This window comes from Ischnura elegans, chromosome 11 (assembly GCF_921293095.1).
Source record: "Ischnura elegans chromosome 11, ioIscEleg1.1, whole genome shotgun sequence".
NCBI classification, from domain to species: domain Eukaryota; kingdom Metazoa; phylum Arthropoda; class Insecta; order Odonata; family Coenagrionidae; genus Ischnura; species Ischnura elegans.
In genome coordinates, this window is record NC_060256.1 from 89,329,316 (window position 1) to 89,347,978 (window position 18,663).

Consider the following 18,663-nt stretch of genomic DNA (forward strand, 5'->3'; position numbering starts at 1 on the left):
TCTCAAACCCTTAATAATACAGTGGAACCCCGATTTATCGTTCCCGCATTCATCGTTCGCCGCTCCTGGTCCCAAATTAAGTTCCATAAAGACAATGTAATTTTTTCCCGCATCTATCGTTCCCCGAAGTATCGTTTTCCCGCATTGATCGTTCGAAGATCGCGGTCCTGTCGAATAATTTTCCCGCATTCATCGTTTGATAAAAATAAGACGAAGTGTTTACAATGTATTATTTATGGCTAATAATTCCTCCTCTGGAGGTCAACTGCTGCATGAATCACCGATTAGCCCAAAAGGTGTCTAAAAATGAATCTCGGCAATTGGTATTATACTTAAATTAGATTGAGATATTAGTGATGTGCACGTAATTCAAAAAAGAATGATACCAAACACGACGTGTTTCTAACGTTATTTAACCATTTTAAGCAAGGAAATAGTTGGAATAATACGATGGTGATTACTGGCGAATATCGATATCCTCGCAGCTGATAGTGAGCTTCACGGCAGTTGATGCGGATTTTTTTCGAAAACAGGGCTTCTGGTTACAATTTACGAGTTATGCTACAAGTCTCACTTGTCTGAGGTGCTAACGAAGCGATATCTTTTCAGGATATTTTGTTTCTCCCTACTAGCAATCTGAATTCATCTGCTCATCTAGAGCTACCCTAATTACCTCGTATGAGTGCTTCCGTACTTTCCGGGGTGGGTTGACTTAAAACTAGCGAGTGTTTTCCGTGTGGGTTCAATGGAGTCCGGTTTCATTTTTATTAGTTTTATTTTTATTCGTCTTCGGACCATGGCCCTTACGAAGACACAAGTGAGAACTTTAAAAGATGGACTGAAAATAATTGATGATGAAGAAAAGAATCCGGGCTAGAAATGCGTGAATATTGCAGAACGCCTCGGTATGTCCGGTAGCACATGACGGCAGGGGTGGGGGTAGAGCGAGATCCCTGGTGAAAACAAGAAGTGGGAGGAAACCGAGGATCAGGTGGGCGTGCCGCTGACGATTAACGCCACATTGCCTCAATCATATTAAAAATTTAATTGCTATAAAGGAACATTTCAAATAATAAACTATTTTTAGCCTTCTTGATCCATCTCATAACCAATCACTGCGACGGCGAAATCAGTTGTTTGAGGCATAACATGCACATTTCTCTCGTAAATACGTGTACTTGAAATGGCATTTGATGAATAAGAATTTTTACATCAGACAGAAATGCATAATAGCAGTGAAAATTCCGAGTGGAGTGCAAACCATTTTTTAGCAAGGCGGCTTGTTCCTTTAGGATGTTAGAAAGAGAGATAAGTCGAATCACCAATATGACCTAAGTGTTTCGATAAAGGAATAATTATTCCTGTAATCAGCTAAAATCTCGTTTGAATCCATTAATGAATATCATAATTCGCAAAAATCCAGCGGATCCTGGGACAAAGGCAACCCGGACAAACATTCCCGCATCGATCGTTTTCCCGCATTCATCGTTTTTTTCATCCATCCCCCTGAAAAACGACAGAACGAGGTTCCACTGTATTATGTTTGAATTTCACTCGTACGACTCTTTAATTAATTAATTTTTTTTTGCTAAAACAGGTGAGGAATAAGCTCGATGGTGGCATTTATGCTATTAAGCGCATAAAACTGAATCCAAAGAACAAACAGCTGAACAGAAAAATTACAAGGGAAGTGAAGCTGTTGTCGCGACTTAATCATGAAAATGTGGTGCGCTATTACAACTCCTGGATCGAAAGTGCTGTCATGGATTCTTGTACAGACAGTGTTAGTTCTACTCCTGTGCCAGAAATTAAAATTGATCATTGTCAGGTAATGACACCTAGCTTTATATTTTCTTATTGTTTGCTATTCATTGTCTCTTTTGCTGACTTTGGTTGTGATACCCCACTCATGACTTATTCTTAGCTCAGAATCAGATATATTTTTATTGTAATAATGGCCCGGAAAGCCTAAGGTATTTGGTTTGATTTGCAGTCTATGGTAATTTTTTCTTGTGACAATTACTGTATATTTCTCTTTCATTCATGTGGCAGGTGTGAAATAAACCATATTTACCACCAAGTGGATTTAGTGTTGGAATCAGGGTTCACCTTTTGGTTTTTTGAAAGCTCATATTTCCTTGCATTGCCGTCCTTGACGGATCACAAGGACCTAAAATCTTGCACCATTGAACCTTAGTAAAATTGCCGTGGGAATTAAAGAACCTGAATGGCGTAGTGGTCTGGGAAGTGGCTCGTAAAACCTGTGATTCAATTGCCAGTCCTGGGGATTTTTTTTTCATTACAATTTATCTGAAGTCAATGGCCATTTAATGACACAAGTGTTTCATGAATTTAAATCTTCCTATTAATGCAACTAGATCAATCTGGGGCATATTTTCTGAAAGTGATCAATACATTTTTTTATCTCAACAGCAAAATTATTATCAAATATGAACGGAATGTGCATTAATATCTGTCTGCAATATGAGATGAGTGAAGGAGAAAAACTGTCAAAAATCAGTAAAATTATAACAGCTAAATAGATTTGTTTCCATCAGTAATGTGGCTCATATTTTTTTATGAGATTGTGATCTTATATAACCTTCTTCATTGTTCAGCCCTATGATTTAAACATGCTTTTGTATCACTGACTTCCTATTTAATCGCACATTACAGTGCATTCATGAAGTGGAAAGCTGGTTATTCTTGGTAATGGGAAAATGCCCAATTTAATGATAAAAAGGATGAATAATTGTAGTTTGATACCTCTTCAAAGAAATTTTCATTTATCTATTTAATTATTGGTAGGAAAAATCAGCAATTTTGATGTAGATAAATTTATTTTTATTAATATCATACAATGCTTTTATTTTGTGATTAGGGAGACAGCTTTGCCAAGGAAATTGAGAAGCTAGCTCCTCTTCACATAAAAGAGCCTAGCAGTGTAGATTGGAATATTTCTTTCCATTCTCGGGGCAGTGCTGCGGCACCTTCAGAAGCTGAGGATGAAGAGGAGTCGGAAGATGATGAAGATGACGATGATTGGATTGCTTTCTTGTAAGGTCATATGATGTGGCTTAAAAAGTAGCATGCAACCAGTAACTTCTTGTTAATTGGTTACTCTTATTCACCTTAAACTTCGTCTTTGTAACATGTAGATTTGCAAGATCAGTGTGTGTTCACTAAATTGAAAATGCTTATGGATGTTCATTCTATAATGAAAAATTTTATGAATATAAATGGAGATTATTGACGAGAAAATAATTACAAATCTTACTGTGGGACTGTTTGCGAGAAATTTCCCAAAAAAACAACATTGTTTTAAGTAGAAAAACAAATTCTAACTGGTATTAAAATTATATCAGCCTTAGAGGCTTCCTAATTTTCTGATATGAGGAACTTTCTCTTAAGTGGGTAGAATTCTAGGGAAGAAATCTCTTTGGTAGAATTTAAAAATAAAATGAAAATAAATTTTTTTTATAAAATTGTAATTGAAAAATTGGGAATAGTTAGTAATTTTTTTAATTTGAAGAGCGTACGAACCCTCCCTGTTTTTAGCATAAGTTATCTTTTACTAGAAATCATTTCATGTTTATATTCTTGTGTCTTTTCTACAGTAAGCTCATTTCATAATATAAAATTATGTTATGCCAAAATACCAAAGTTGGTGAACTCCTATTCTCATATTCACATTGATTAACCTTGGGCACTATCTCATGTAGATAATGAAATTTTTCCATTATCTTGATGTTAAGGCATAGGGTAATGGGGCTAGAAGGGATGTGGGATTGGTCCTTGTCACCCTCCTCCCATGTTTGTGACTTTATGTTCGAAATGTTATTCTATATATGTCTTACAAATACCTGTGTGTTTTTATCAGAATTTTTTCTTTTTTGATGATGGCAGGCCTGGAACAACCAAAATTTGAAAAATTTGAAATGTTTATTAAAATAAGTTATTTAATTTTTCTAATTAACTTTTTTTACAACGATTATTAATTTATAAATTATTAACAAGTATATTAGTAAATCTTCATAATAGCAAACATACAGTGTGTAATTTCAACTACTGCATCTCAAAAAAATGGTTTATGGATAAGTTACATTTTAGGGGTGGAAGATGGGTAGGGAGGGAATGAGATGGGATCAGGGGAGGAGGAGTGGCCAATTTATCTTTGCACCCTCATACTCATAGTTCTGGCCCTGGATGACGATCAACATCAAATCCAGGGTCATATAAATACATAATTTCTGTGGAATTACAAAGTTAATGTTAAGGCTGTTAATAATTCTTGAATCCCCTTCCTTGCATTCCCTCTGTGCTCTTTGGTGAACCTGAGTGATTTACAATAGCTTATTTGAATTTTTCTAAAGGTCATTATTTCTCCATGTGTCTTGCAGGCCACGGTCAGATTCATCTGATGGTGTTGTATTTGGCAATGAGAACTCTGAAAATGCATCTGAGTCTAATGTTGATTCAAATATTCGGAATCCTGGCAGTGGGGATCCTGAGGATTCAAGCGCTAATTCTGAGAAGGAAGGTTTAGGAGACACAAGAGAAGTGCAGTTTATGTATATCCAAATGGAATTCTGTGAAAAGAGCACTTTGAGGTAATCATAATAATTGGTTTCAAGTTGTCTAAATAAGTTTGGCGGTAATGTTGCATTAGTTGGGTCCCATGAAAGAAAAATAATAAAATTTATTGTATTGTCCACTGGTTTATTAATATTAGCAATGCGTTTTGACGCTTACTGTCATCATCAGGTCGAATAGAAATAACAAGTGAGTACCGCAGCAGCTGCAATGCCTTTATGACCCAGGGAAAGAGGGGCAGAAAAGGAGAAGGGGGTGGAAAGGATGTGGGCTGTGTAAGAGAAGTTAAATGACAAAGGATTGAGGCCTCAATCTGTCATTAGTTGAGGTAGCATGGGGAATGAAAGGTGCTGTTCATACAAAGAAGGAAGAAATCAGCGGTGAGGGGGAAGTAGCGGAGGAAATGGAGAGATCATTAGAAGACAGATGGAATAGGTGATGGGCATTGATATTCAGCAAAATTGAAAAATTCAATCTTTTTCTTTTGCCTTTGTATGATTTCCCTCCTCTCTTATGCATCCATTCTATTTCTTTTTTCCTCTATACTCAAAATCTTCTTGATGAGGTTTTAGGTTAAAAATGATTTTGGGTTTTTATTTAAAAAGCTCTTCATGTTCCTATAATCTGGTGTTAAACTTTCTTCCCATTTGCCATTTATAAACTGCACTACATGTATCACCTGCTACTTCATACACGCCCAACATCCTAGTTATGTCAATTTTTTCTTTTGTCTTGTCTAAAATATTTCTCAAAGTGAGTGGTTTTTTGAAGGTCACTTTGTACTTGTCACATGTTATACGACATACGACCTATGAAAGGCAGTCTTGCCCATTTAGGTTTCTTGTCTTTAAGGGGTGCAAAGGTTGTCATTAGTTTTGTAGCTCTGCACTTAGTTTTTTTTTTTATAAACTATCTACGATGGAATTTTCACTACCATTAGCTGCTGTTATTACCGGATGAATTAATACAGATTTTACTGTGTGTGTTTATTTCAGAAATGCTATTGATGGTGGCCTCTGTGATGATGAAGAAAGAGTATGGCGATTATTCAGAGAGTTGGTTGAGGGGCTTGTTCACATTCATCAGCAAGGAATGATTCATAGAGATCTGAAACCAGTCAACATTTTTCTTGATTCCAACGACCATGTAAAAATTGGTGACTTTGGACTGGCAACCACCAATATAATTCCCAGGTATAATGTAACTATGGATTGGATTTTTGGTAATGTTACTGATCACCCATAGCAAATACAGGAGGACCTCGTTATAGAAAATTCAATGGGCCTATAAAGTAGTGATTTCATTTTTGTGCAATTTCTTATTATGAAGATGCATTATTTTTTGCCAAATTTTCCAAGATGCCGTATGATTTGATGAAATTTTCTATAAATCCAACTGAATTGACTCTGAATTCCTTTTTATCCAGCTCTGAATATTCATTTTTTTGCTACACCGGAGTAAATATCTGGAGTTTTAGGATCTAGTGTCGCTGGCCATTTTTACTTTGCTTATTGTTTTGTGTAACTGTTCATATTTTCTCTTTTCATATGCGAGTGATATTTTTCAACAAAATTCTATTTCTTCTAGTGATTTGCTCCTGTATACAACAGCTGGGACATTTGCATTGAAGGAACAATCTTTGGGAATTGGTGATAATAAATCTGGAGATAATAGGTCATTATCAAATTACTTTGGCGATGGATCTATGACTGGCCAAGTAGGCACAGCTTTATATGTGGCTCCTGAACTGTGTGCAAGTGGAAACAAAGCTATCTATAATCAGGTAATGTAATCCTTAGGGCTTTGTAAGTCTCTACTTTTCGAGGTTTGTGCAGGAAAAAATTAGTTCTTTACTCCCACTCGATTTTGAGAGTAAACCAAGTCTCGAGATGGTTCTAGATCTCGGTGGTACATAGTTGACATAATTTTTATGGGCCTTACGATATTTTGCAACGTGTTACAGTAAGTCCTTGACGTACAAACTAGATGTGTTCTGAGACCTTATTCGTAAGTATAATTTGTTCGTAAAGTGAAAACCTGAGCAAGGCATTGAAAAGTGTAGTTTACCTTGCATAATGCAGCACTGCATTACAATATTGCATTAACTCGCATGACTGAACAATCACAAACTGATCTAGCTGCACATGTGTCATAGTTGGAGCTTAAAAAATTTTGCTATCGGTGGGAAGGAAGAACGGACAAAGCACTGAACAGTTCCTGAATTGACAGCTGCTAAATTGATACTTTAAATAAATACATTGTAAATAAAAACAATTTCACTATGTGTTTAAGCAACAATACGCTGATTTTTTGCTGTGGTTGTGTCTGTGTGCTGTGTATCTCGCAAGAAATGCAGACATGAAAATGACATGTCTTAGAATTTAATTTATTCATGTACAGTGGAACCTCGATCTATCATTTTTCAGGGGGATGGATGAAAAAAATTATATATGTGAGAATGTTTGGCTAAGTTGCCTATGTCCCAGGAAACATAGCATTTTGGCATGTAATTATGATACAGGCAGTCCCCGACTTTCGTACACAATGCGTTCCCGAGAACTTGTACGAAAGTCGAATGTACGAAAGTCGAACCATTGACTTGAATACTAATTAGGGGTTACGTTCCATAAGAGCGGAATACAGTCGGATCCGGATTTAAGGTCTTCGCATTTAACGTTTTTCCGCATTTAGCGTTTATTTTTTTGGGTCCCGATTCATTCCCTATTAGGACAATGTAAAAATTATCCGTATTTAGTGTTTCCGTATTTTGCGTTTTTCCGCATTTATGGTCGTAAAAATTTGTCCCGCTCAAGATTTTTTTGCCCGATTTAACGTTTTTTTCATGACGGTTCATCCAAATCTTCGAATTTATGCTCATCAACAAGAACAGTCTCATGAAAGTTTACCAAGAGTCGATAGAATCTACCGGGGAACGCTTCTTCAACTGCTTTCTTCCGCGAGCGCAGCGCTGCGACCTTCAACTCGCAAGTTGGGTGATTTGTCTTCTCGTAACGTTTCGCTCCCCTTCTGATCCAAACACCAGGCACTTTTTGTATCAGATCCGATCTAATGGAGCAAAGTCATCCCTTAATAACCTCGAACTACCTTATCCTTCACTTCTTGAACTTGACTTCGATGATACGTGACGACTGATGACACGAGTTATCCTCCTAGGGCCGCTACAATAATGGTTTTCTCGTTATGTTTTCAATTGATGGCTTATGCCCCTTTCAACTCTACTCCCTACGGGCAGTCCATTATTAGCCCAATATTTTTTCAGTCGGCTTCTTTCTCTGTTCAAAAGAGGAGGCCCAATATCAATTGCGCAGTTCACTAGAAGATTCTTTCTATAATCCATTCCAAGGTCAGTTTCCACGGAGGAACAGCGAAAGAACAGAGGAAGTGTTTCCCCTGTCATGACCTTGAGTGAGAGCATTCTTTCCCTACGGAACAACATTATTTTACATCGTAATTTAGATATCCCGGAGCCAATTTATCGACATGCGGCTGGTTGATATCGCTGTCGATTCAAAAATATTTATCTGGTGCTAATTAATGTCAATAGCGAATGACAATCGGAGTTTTGACGAACTATCACGATCCATGACTCTAAATAAATCGCTCATGCTGGAAAAAAAATCACCGCATACTCACGGTAGCGCGGAAAAATACGAAAATCCGGCGGGCATCCCTTGGAGGTTGACTTCGACATCATAACCCTGACAAAATTGCCAAACTCCAGAGGCACTGACAATTTTTCGGATGAAATTCAGTTCTGTTGAAGATTAAACCTTTTCACTTAACAGAGTTTAGCTAATCGTTATTCAAGGTCCAACCAAATTTTATTAAAAGCTGCCGAGAAACAAGGCGAGTCGGAGTCAAGGTGATCAGCGCGCCGCGTTCTCCCGGCTCCATTCGACCTGCATAAGGCCGCGGATACATGACAACGAATCTGGTGTTATCATCGAGTTGAATCACCATCGACTTGTACGCATACTAAAATAAGATTCTACTTTTTTGGATGACCTCGAAATCCAAAATGTGCGCATAGGAGGCTTTTTAAAGGCTCATAAATCCCTTGTTTCGCCGAGGCAACAGAAAACGTTAAGTTGGCAAAATTCCAGAAAACCTCCCTTTTACTAGATATTCGGTAGTTGAGAATTCAGGATTAGCGATCTTCTGCTGTCCCTTTATTTCACTCATTCCTCATGATTTTTTGAGTACCTACTGACACCTTTTCTTATTATATTAGAAATGCTATAGTCACCTACATGTCACTTTTGCAGAAAAAATTCTAAATTTCATCGAGACCACTGAAATATGCATAAAAATGGAATCACTAATGTCCATAATAATACTCTGTGTGGGAATACTTTTAAGGTGATGTTTATTAGAATTTTCTTAAAATATTTCATTAAAACAATTGTCATCCTCACATTACTTATTTTTACTACCCATTTTTTTAGTTGATTCCTGAAAAGTATTATCCAACCTTCATAGGGCTGAAAACACTTAATCAATGAATTTTTTGCTGCATGCAGCACCTTTTAGTTACGTAAAATAATACTTTTTATTCATAAAAAGCCATTCCAATCATTACAGACCCTAAAACCTGAAAAAAATGGCAGGTCCTCATTTAGTGTTTTTCCGCATTTAGTGTTTTAAAGTTTGTCCCCCCTGAAAAACCTTAAATCAGGATTCTACTGTATATACGCACTAAAACCTTTTTTTCCACGGATTTCATTTCAATTCACTAATTTTTAATAATATGTTAATAATATTCCTCCAATCATCTGATTTATTTCGAAAATACGCGGAAACTAAATAAAAGTTAAAAAAAACAAGAACTCCGTTGGCTATCGAGTGAAACTTCCTCTTGCCGTTTAAACTGACATTCCACTTGTTACGTCCATTATAAATGAAAAGACATATCAAGAAGCATAACCAAATGTAATTGTTGAACCCGCACTCGGGATGCCTTTTAATTTTCACACCAACATTCGACATCCGGCTGGTGACATTCGTGATTGCGTATATCTCGCATGCCATTCAAAAAAGACAAAAGACAAATGGAATTCGGGTGATATTTCGTGCAATACGCAATATTGTTGCTGAAGGTGTACTTGAATTAAACAGCCCTCAAATGAAAAAACACAATTCGAAATAAGATCTTACTAGTTTTATCGAAAGCTATTTGATGATGTCTAGTCAACTTTTTTGAAAAATCTCTCCAATGAAGGCTTTCTTCTTCTCTTGATAAAGGAGCCTATAGCAGGCAGTCTCTCTCCCAAATAAATCACCTAGATTAGAGTCAACTACCAACAATTCCCTTCATTATATACGTTCGTATTGTTCGCATAAACTGCCTTTTGAAACAATTAAATGTTGGGATGCGCAATAAACACCGCGGGAATTTTTAAAAAATACAGACCAATGTCCGAAAGTCCGAATTTAGCGTACGGAAGTCGAGTAAAAGGTGTCAATTTTGAACGTACGAAAGTGCGAATTGTACGAAAGTCGAGTGTACGAAAGTCGAGGACCGCCTGTATTCGTTAAATGATTGAAACTAGATTTTTGCTGATTACAGGAATACTAATACTTTATCAAGACACTTAGGTCATATTCTTGATTCGACTAATATCACTGTCAAATATCCTAAAGGAACACACCACCTCGCTAAGGTTTGCTCTCCACTCGGCATTCACACTGCTCAGTGGCGTAGCCAGGGGGGCGGTCCAGGGGGTCCGGATGCCCCCCCACCCTTAAAATATAAAAACACAATTATTTTCCTTCATAAAAGAAAACAAGATATTGAAAAATCATGAATTTACAAAATATTTCTTTAACGAATGAAGTTTTTTCGATCATGAAAAGTGTTAAAATTAGTTTAAAATTCATTTCTGAGTACCCTGTTTTTCAAAAATTTTCCCTCCAGATTTTGGACCCCCCTGAACAAAATTTCTGGCTACGTTACTGACAATGCTATTATAGATTTCTGTCAGATGTAAAAATTCTTATCTATCGAAAGTCATTTCAAGTACACGTATTTACAAGAGCAATGTGCATGTTATGCCCAAAACAACTGCTTTCGTCGACAGAGTGATTGATCGTGAGATGGATCACAAAGGCCAAAAATAGTCTATTATTTGAAATATTCCTGTCTAATAAACATATTTTTCATATAATTCAAGCAATGTGTAAAGCGTGAAAAATGTTGCATTAATCGTCTGCGGCACTCCCACCTGATCCTCGGCTTCATCCCCCTACTTGTTTTCACCAGGTAGCTCACTCTACCCCCACCATTACCGTCATGTGCTAGCAGAAAACCCAAGGCGTTCTGCAATATTCACGTGCTTCTAGCCAGGATATTTTCTCCATCTTCAATTATTTTCATTCCGTCTTTTAAAGTTCTCACTCGTTTCTTCGGAAGGGTCATGGTCCGAAGACAGATAAAAATAAAACTAATAAAAACGAAACCTGACTTTATTAAACTCACACGGAAAACACTCGCTAGTTTGCAAATTTAGTCCTAGCTTAACTGTCACGATTGCATGACATAATTTCCGTGTTCGAAATGTGATCTAGCCGAAGAGCTTTATGATGAGCTTTGATCTAGCTGCTAGAGCAAGATTGCCAATTTCACTGCCAACGCACATATTATGACAGTGCATATGGCTGAGTATTCCATTGACACCCTTGAGCACACTAGAGATACTTCCCTTGCGAGCGCAGTGTCATAGATGTGGCTAGCGATAGCTCAGCTGCTGATGCTTTCTCAAATCAGTCACTTTTCTGCTCTTATTGTTAGACCTATCTCTAGACCCCTAACGCAACATTGTTCACGCTTTACACATTGCCTGAATTATATGAAAAATATGTTTATTAGACAGGAATATTTCAAATAATAGACTATTTTTGGCCTTCGTGATCCATCTCACGACCTATCACTAGACCCCTTAAAGACTCAATGCAGTGAGTGTCTCTTCTACTTACCTCCCCTTTTTTGCCCCACCTTCCCCCCTTTCAGTGTAAATTTTAACATCCTCTTTTGTTAGGGAGCTGCTTCATTCAGTTACACGCAAGCATATGGGAGTAACACGGAGAGTGGGAGTAACATGGGAGTACAAATATTTTAATTAAATTTTATTCCTATTTTTAACCAAACCTCTTCTAAAAAAAATGAAAATACATTTCATATGTTCAAAGAGATGATGAAGTAATCGTGGTAGGAAACAATGCCATCTTTCGCTACCAAAGCTGCCTTCCATTTGTCTAATTTGCTTATTTAAGGTGGTGAATTGCCATCATCTTGTATGTTTGATTAAATATCGAATTTACATTTTTTTCAATGCATATAAATGGCAATTATTCTGCCATTAGCTAAAATTGATATTTTTAATTATATTTTTTGACAGCAAAGCAAATATTTTTTCCTTTCACCTTTCCACTACTGCGTCATAAATGACCATACCTTTTATATCTAAAGAGTATTCACCTCTTTCATATAATACATGAATAAGAATTTTATCCCCTGAAATAGCTCTCATATCATGTGTACTTGCTAATTTCTGTTGCTTTTATTTTATCTTCACAGAAAGTGGATATTTACAGCCTGGGCATTATTTTCTTTGAAATGTGTTACCATCCTCTAGTCACTGGTATGGAGAGAGTTAAGGTTCTTGTAAATCTGAGACACAAAGACATTATTCTTCCACCCGATTTCAATGAAAATGAAATGCCCCAGCAGTCACATATACTAAGGTATGTAGTATTATGTTATAATAAAAAATATCATTTTTACCAAAAAATGATACATTTATTCATGCAGTGCATATTAGAAATCATGTAAGCAAGAAACATCATTTGAATGCATGACCTTCAATGCATGGATAACTCATTCCTAACATCTCATGTAGGATTTTAGCTTATTGTTTAGAATATCTGCTTAATAGAACTTCACGGTACAAGTTTTTAGAAGTTTATTTGTTGACTAAGTAGATGAAAATCTATTCTTTGGTTTTTTTTTGGACTAGAGATGTCTTGGTTAAGTTGTAGACTCCACCACTTTTTGAGATTGTTAGAACTGGAATGAAAATCAAAGTTAAAAAGAATCGGTACTGAAATATTTCGGACTAACCCTTGTTGGAAAATTGCCTAATATACATTGCACACTTCAAATAGAGTGATTTTGTGGAATCAGTCACCTCTCAGATCTCATGGTTTATTTTTTAAATGTAGTTTTCATAATATCATTGAAAAAATCACCAATATCTTTTAGAAATTAAGCAATGAAAATGGAATACGTGATGAAGAGCAATAACTGGGATCAGTAACTGAGCTGGAATAGGAACTGACAGTGAAGAGGAAATGATTATTAGTATGGACAAAAGAGTTTATATTTCTCGACTGAATCGCTAGCTAATAGGGTTATATGATCGTTGAATACCACAATACATACAATTAGTTGGGAAAGTAAGAAAATAGTGTAATTGTATGTAATGTCATTTGTTACTTTTTGATGCTGTTATGTGACTAATTGTGACTGTGATTAATTTTATGATAATCATCTCTTGGTAGATGGTTACTATCTCATGATCCTGGAAAACGTCCAACCTCCCTGGAGCTTCTTCAATCGGACTATGTTCCTCCCCCACAACTTGAAGAGGCAGAGCTGCAAGAAATGGTTCGGCATACACTACTCAACCCTCAAAGTAAAGCTTACAAATATCTCGTGGCATCTTGCTTTAACCAGGTAAGAATTTTGAGAATCATTATTTTTATGTGGTGAACCTTTGCGTCATCAAAAATTATTTGCTTCTCAATGATCAGCGGCGTAGCCAGGCAGGGGTTCCATGGGTCCTGACCCCCCTCGAAATATAAAAACACAATTATTTTCCTCCATATAACAAAAGAATATTGAAAAATCATGGATTTACAGAATATTTCTTCAACAAATGAAGTTTTTTTTTCGATTATGAAAAGTGTTCAAATTAGTTTAAAACCCTCTCCTTAGCACCCTGCTTTTCATAAATTTTCCCCCTGGTTTTGGACCCGCCCCCCCCCCGAACAAAATTCCTGGCTACGCCACTGCCATTGATGATCCATTGCTTTAGAAAATGTTTGATTGCTGTTTACCATATCTCTGCCATGCAAAAAGTTCTTCAGTTACTAACTTTTATTTTTATGATTAGTTGCCCAAGAGTTTTGAATACATACCGTATAAGCTTGTGTAAGAGGCGCACCCCTATTTTGAGGATCGAAGCTATAAAGAAAAAAAATTTTGCGACATTTTTTTTATCCTATCGTGCGGTGTTTATTTATTTATTTATTTATTTATTTATTTATTTATTTATTTATTTAGTCCAAAAACAGCACGAGGCCAATTACAGAGGACTACAATAACAGGAGAAATAATTAAATAACATTAAGCAACGTAACCAACAAAAACAAAAAAAAATTCAACAGTAATTACAAATAATAACAAAGAATAGTCATCAGGTGGGGCGAGGAATAGGGGGAAAATTACGATAGTGATGGTGCAAGTTGGGTGTGGGATGAAAAAAAGGATCAAAATTTGGAACACATTTGGCATATGAGTTAATGGAAGAAGGAAGTCTGAATAGAAAAGAACGTTTAGAAACAGAAAGGCGGGGGGTGAAACAATGAAATAGGTCACTCGACCTCGTCGTGCGCGAAGGAACACGAAGCGGAAAAAAAGAAAGAAGGTCTGATGACCTGTATTTGCCATTGATGATATTTAAAAAGAGTCTCCGGTCATTGAGGATACGGCGATCAGCTAAAGTAGAAATGCCAAGAGAGGATCTAATCTTATTGAGGGAGAAGTTACGAAAAGGCAAGTGGCGGTAGCGGACAACAGAAAGGAAAAAATTCAATGGACGTTCCAGGAGCTTTAATGAAGAAGGTGGGGCCGAAGACCAGATTTGGCTGCAGTATTCTAGGACCGGAGAGACACAGGAAAGGAAGAAGGTGCGTAGAGCAATTAAATCCAACACCTCACTATGGCGATACATCATACCCACCAAAGACATAGCGCGGGTGGAAATGGATTTAATGTGCTCACGAAAGAGCAGCTTAGAGTCAAAAATAACCCCTAAATCCTTCTGAGAGGTGACCGAAGGAATATGATGTCCAGATAATCGGTAATTTATACTCAGGATAGACTTGCGTAGGGTGAATGGTAGAATGGTAGACTTGGCTGGATTAATTTTTAGACTCCAAATCTCAGACCATTGGTCTATGGCATCAAGAGCCTTCTGCAGAGCAAGGCAGTCATTCGGGGAATCAATCTGTTTAAAAATTTTGCAGTCATCTGCGTATAATAATATTTTGCAATTGGTGGAGGAGATACTGTTAACTAGATCATCTATGTATAATGCAAACAGTAAAGGCCCGAGGACACTCCCTTGTGGAACTCCAGATGTAACCGGTGCCATCAAAGAACGCGACCCATTTACTATTGTGTATTGTTGCCGGTTCTGAAGGAAAGAAGATAAGATAGAAAGGAAATTACCATGGACATTATACCGATTCTCTAATTTGAAGAGCAGTAATTGATGGTTAATTTTGTCAAAAGCTTTGGCAAAATCAATGTAGCATACATCCAGCTGTGATGAAGTCTCGAAAGCGTCAATGCAATATTTGTGCAAAATGGACAGATTTGTTACTGTAGATGATCCGGGAAGGAAACCATGCTGTTCGTCAGATATTAAGGGAAGAGAGAAAGACAACAGACGTTGATGAATGATGCGCTCAAAAATAGTCGATATAATTGGCAAAATTGAGATAGGACGGTATGATTCTACAGAAGATTTCTTTCCGGATTTGAAGAGTGGGAAAATGCTGCCAATTTTCCACACTGACGGAAAATATGCCGTTGAAAAACATCTATTAAAAATGATGGATAGGGGTAAAGCCAAGGAAGGGGCTGCATTTTTTAGGAACATTGCGGCCAGCTGATCTGAACCAGACGTATGCCTGGAATTTCGACAGTTATCGAAATGTCCTCTTTCAGTACTATTTGAAAGAGGAAATTTTGATAACTGCGGCAGTATAAGAGGGAGTAGAAAGAGTTCCGATCCTCTCTTTGCATACGCCATCGCTCTACGTTGCTTGTCCCACTCACGAACAATTTTGTTTAAAAGCTCTCGCAGGAGTATTGCAATAGAATTGCAGCCGTGGAAAATTTTAAGGCAAAACACGACAGGCAAATGGCATGAGCTTTCCCAAGAGATTGAACAACAATCGGGGCAATCTCAGCGCCGTAGGATAATAACCACGTCGTAGATTTAAGGCCCCTTACACACGCACCGATTTTGGACGGCCGGTAAAATATCGGCCGTCCACATTCCAATAGTGAACAATGGGAGAGCATTGGAGCTTGCACACGTACCGACCACACGCCGGCACTGGCAAAATGCCGGTTAGCTGCCGGCTATTGTCACTGTGGATCGCCGACGCCGGCTCAAAAACTTAGCAACGTATCGTTTGACCGGTAAAAATCCGGCGTGTGTGCAAGCATCGCTTCACCGGTAAAATATCGGCCAATATTTTACCGGCCGTCCAAAATCGGCGTGTGTGCAAGGAGCCAAACGGAACTACACTCGGCTCTCCATCAGCTAATGCCTCTGCCGTTTTTTTCCTTTCCGAGACTCCACAGGAAAATATTTTCGGTCTACCAGGTTCAATTCCCCGAGTTTCAGGAGGTCAAATGCTACGTGAGTCACCTTCTGAGCTCGAAGATATTTCGATATCTTTCAGCAATTGTATGACACGCACGAGGTTCTGAAAAGAATTAGACCTAACGCGACGTATATCTTACAGCATTTAAGTTTTTTGAGCTCTAATTGTTTGACACAAAGATTTATAGCTAAAATAAGGCTACTAATATTCAACATAGTCCAAACAGCACAATTTCAGAAGAAACAAGCGTAGCATAAGCGCATTCAAACAAGACGAGACGGACTGGAAACTCAGGCAACGCAAACTGCGTATATCACATTGCTGTGCCTTCGCCCCTTTGCTTTAAAGGCAACGACGTCACATGCAAGATCGGACGTGTTCTTCCCTTGCTCCTTCGCTCGTAGCTTTAAATACGGAGGGAAGGGAGCCCTCTTCCCCTCGACCTCTCCTTCAGCGCTCTTCACTTATAAGCATTTCCGATTTCTTCTATCCACCATTAAGTCCAACAATGAGCACACTCGTTCGAATTTTTTCAACCGCAGGTTGTGACACCAATATTACTATATGCAGTATAAATGCCGCGGGATGCCCACTCGTGGCAATAAATTTAGCACGCGCTCCGGAGCGAATCACCCCGCACGATCTTTTCAATGTTCACCTCTGGGGTACCGACGTGACGGCGCGATGCTTGCAAGAAATTCAAACAGGAGCATTTTAAAAATACATCACTAAGGGAGAAACTCCCCTGCCTGCCGCTTGATTTTGACCCAGGGTTTCAGATGACTGACTCACGCTGAAAACCAAGGCCACTCAGTTCCCCTTGAACTTGCAACTGGTGAAGGGGAGGGGGGAAGATAAGAAGTTTGTGTAAGAGGCGCACCACCATTTTCGGCTGCAATATCTGGGAAAAAAGGTGCGCCTCTTACACGCGCTTATACGGTATATACCACCCTATTTATAATTTTCTGCAATACGCAAGTCATAAAAATTTGTGATTGGTTTCAGACTTCAAGGGATTGCCTCCCATATGTGCCACCAGGTAGTCATCTGTTCCCACCTCTTCATCATTTTTATCTTTTTGACTCTTTCACTGCTGTGTAAATTGATTGTCTTTCATTTCATCTGATTCCAACTGTTCCTTGTTAGAATCCTTAGATATTCACAAAAATTCTTCCACCATCATAGGAACAAGGATGGCTGATTTTCATTCTTTTTGTACCAATATGTTTACTGGCCAATTTTTCACTCCCATTTCGCCAGCTAAAACTAATTTCCACCACTAGTATGGATGCAGCATATTTCTGCCCGTCTTCCCATGCCATACTTCCATGCTGCATCTAGGTAACCTAGGGTCCCATCATAGTCTAAATAGTAATTTTGTGACTTAACAAAGGTGCAACATAAATTTTGTCTTAAGGGCTGCAACTCGGTAAAATATACTGGGAATGACTCATGCACTGAGTATCATGCATTTTTCAATTTTAAATAATCCATCCTAATATGGTCATAGTTAGGGTCCAGGGTTGACCTAGAGGTCTTGATTTGTTTTGGCCTTGAATCAGTCAGTCAGTTCCACGACTTTTTCAATGGGATATGTTTCCCCAAAACGTGTTTCTGATACACCCTGATGTACAGGTAACATTTAATTTTTATACATATTTTGTTTTTACATTTTTAAAAAACTTTTTTAAAAGTATACTTTGGCCAAATTTAAGTATTCCAATGGTAGGTTACTTTTTAGGTGCCTTTTGTGAGGGAAATTAGAAAATTTACGATGGAAAGGTCGGGGAATTATAAAATTGTGTATTCATTGCCTCCCTTGAGGTAGATCTGAAAGGATTAGGTGTTATAGATGAATTCATTTCTACCTAAGCAAAAGTATATCTTTAAAATCCATTGATAGTCTTTCTATCCTGTTCTGAAAAGAAATGACTTGATCATTGTGTTGCCTGTGCATGTTGGAATTGGGGCAAGTGTCTTTATTCTATTCTTTGACATTGTTAAGAAGAAATTAGAGCTGAGGAAAAAATAGAGCAGACTATTTGTGATGTATAAGATATTCAGCATGGACAGAGTATGGGATGAACTGGGGAAGGAAATATCAAAACCAACATTTTCATCACTTCCAGATAATGTGTTGGGCATAATGGACTGAAGCAAACAAGTTTGCTAAGGTAAATATGACCAAACTTGACTGTAACAATTTACTTGCAAAACTTTTTGAAGCCTTACCACAAAAATTAAATATTTTTAGAAAAATCAAAGGAAGTAGAAGGACGTGTGATGTCTTTTTTTTAGGTTTTCTTTTAATTTTTTGTCACCTCTGGGCAATATTCCACTTAATATTATCTTCAGAAAAATGATAATAAT

At 37.6% G+C, this 18,663-nt stretch overlaps 1 protein-coding gene across 1 annotated transcript in view; it reads left to right on the forward strand.

Moving 5' to 3' along the window:
• The window catches only part of LOC124168356 (eIF-2-alpha kinase GCN2), an 86,299-nt gene that overhangs the window by 15,007 nt on the left and 52,629 nt on the right, over positions 1–18,663 (forward strand). Inside the window, exons 14-20 of the mRNA XM_046546553.1 lie at positions 1,598–1,828; positions 2,882–3,057; positions 4,401–4,610; positions 5,589–5,786; positions 6,181–6,376; positions 12,188–12,354; positions 13,171–13,345. Of these exons, the coding sequence (XP_046402509.1) occupies positions 1,598–1,828; positions 2,882–3,057; positions 4,401–4,610; positions 5,589–5,786; positions 6,181–6,376; positions 12,188–12,354; positions 13,171–13,345 (1,353 nt within the window). The remainder of the gene's footprint in view (positions 1–1,597; positions 1,829–2,881; positions 3,058–4,400; positions 4,611–5,588; positions 5,787–6,180; positions 6,377–12,187; positions 12,355–13,170; positions 13,346–18,663) is intronic.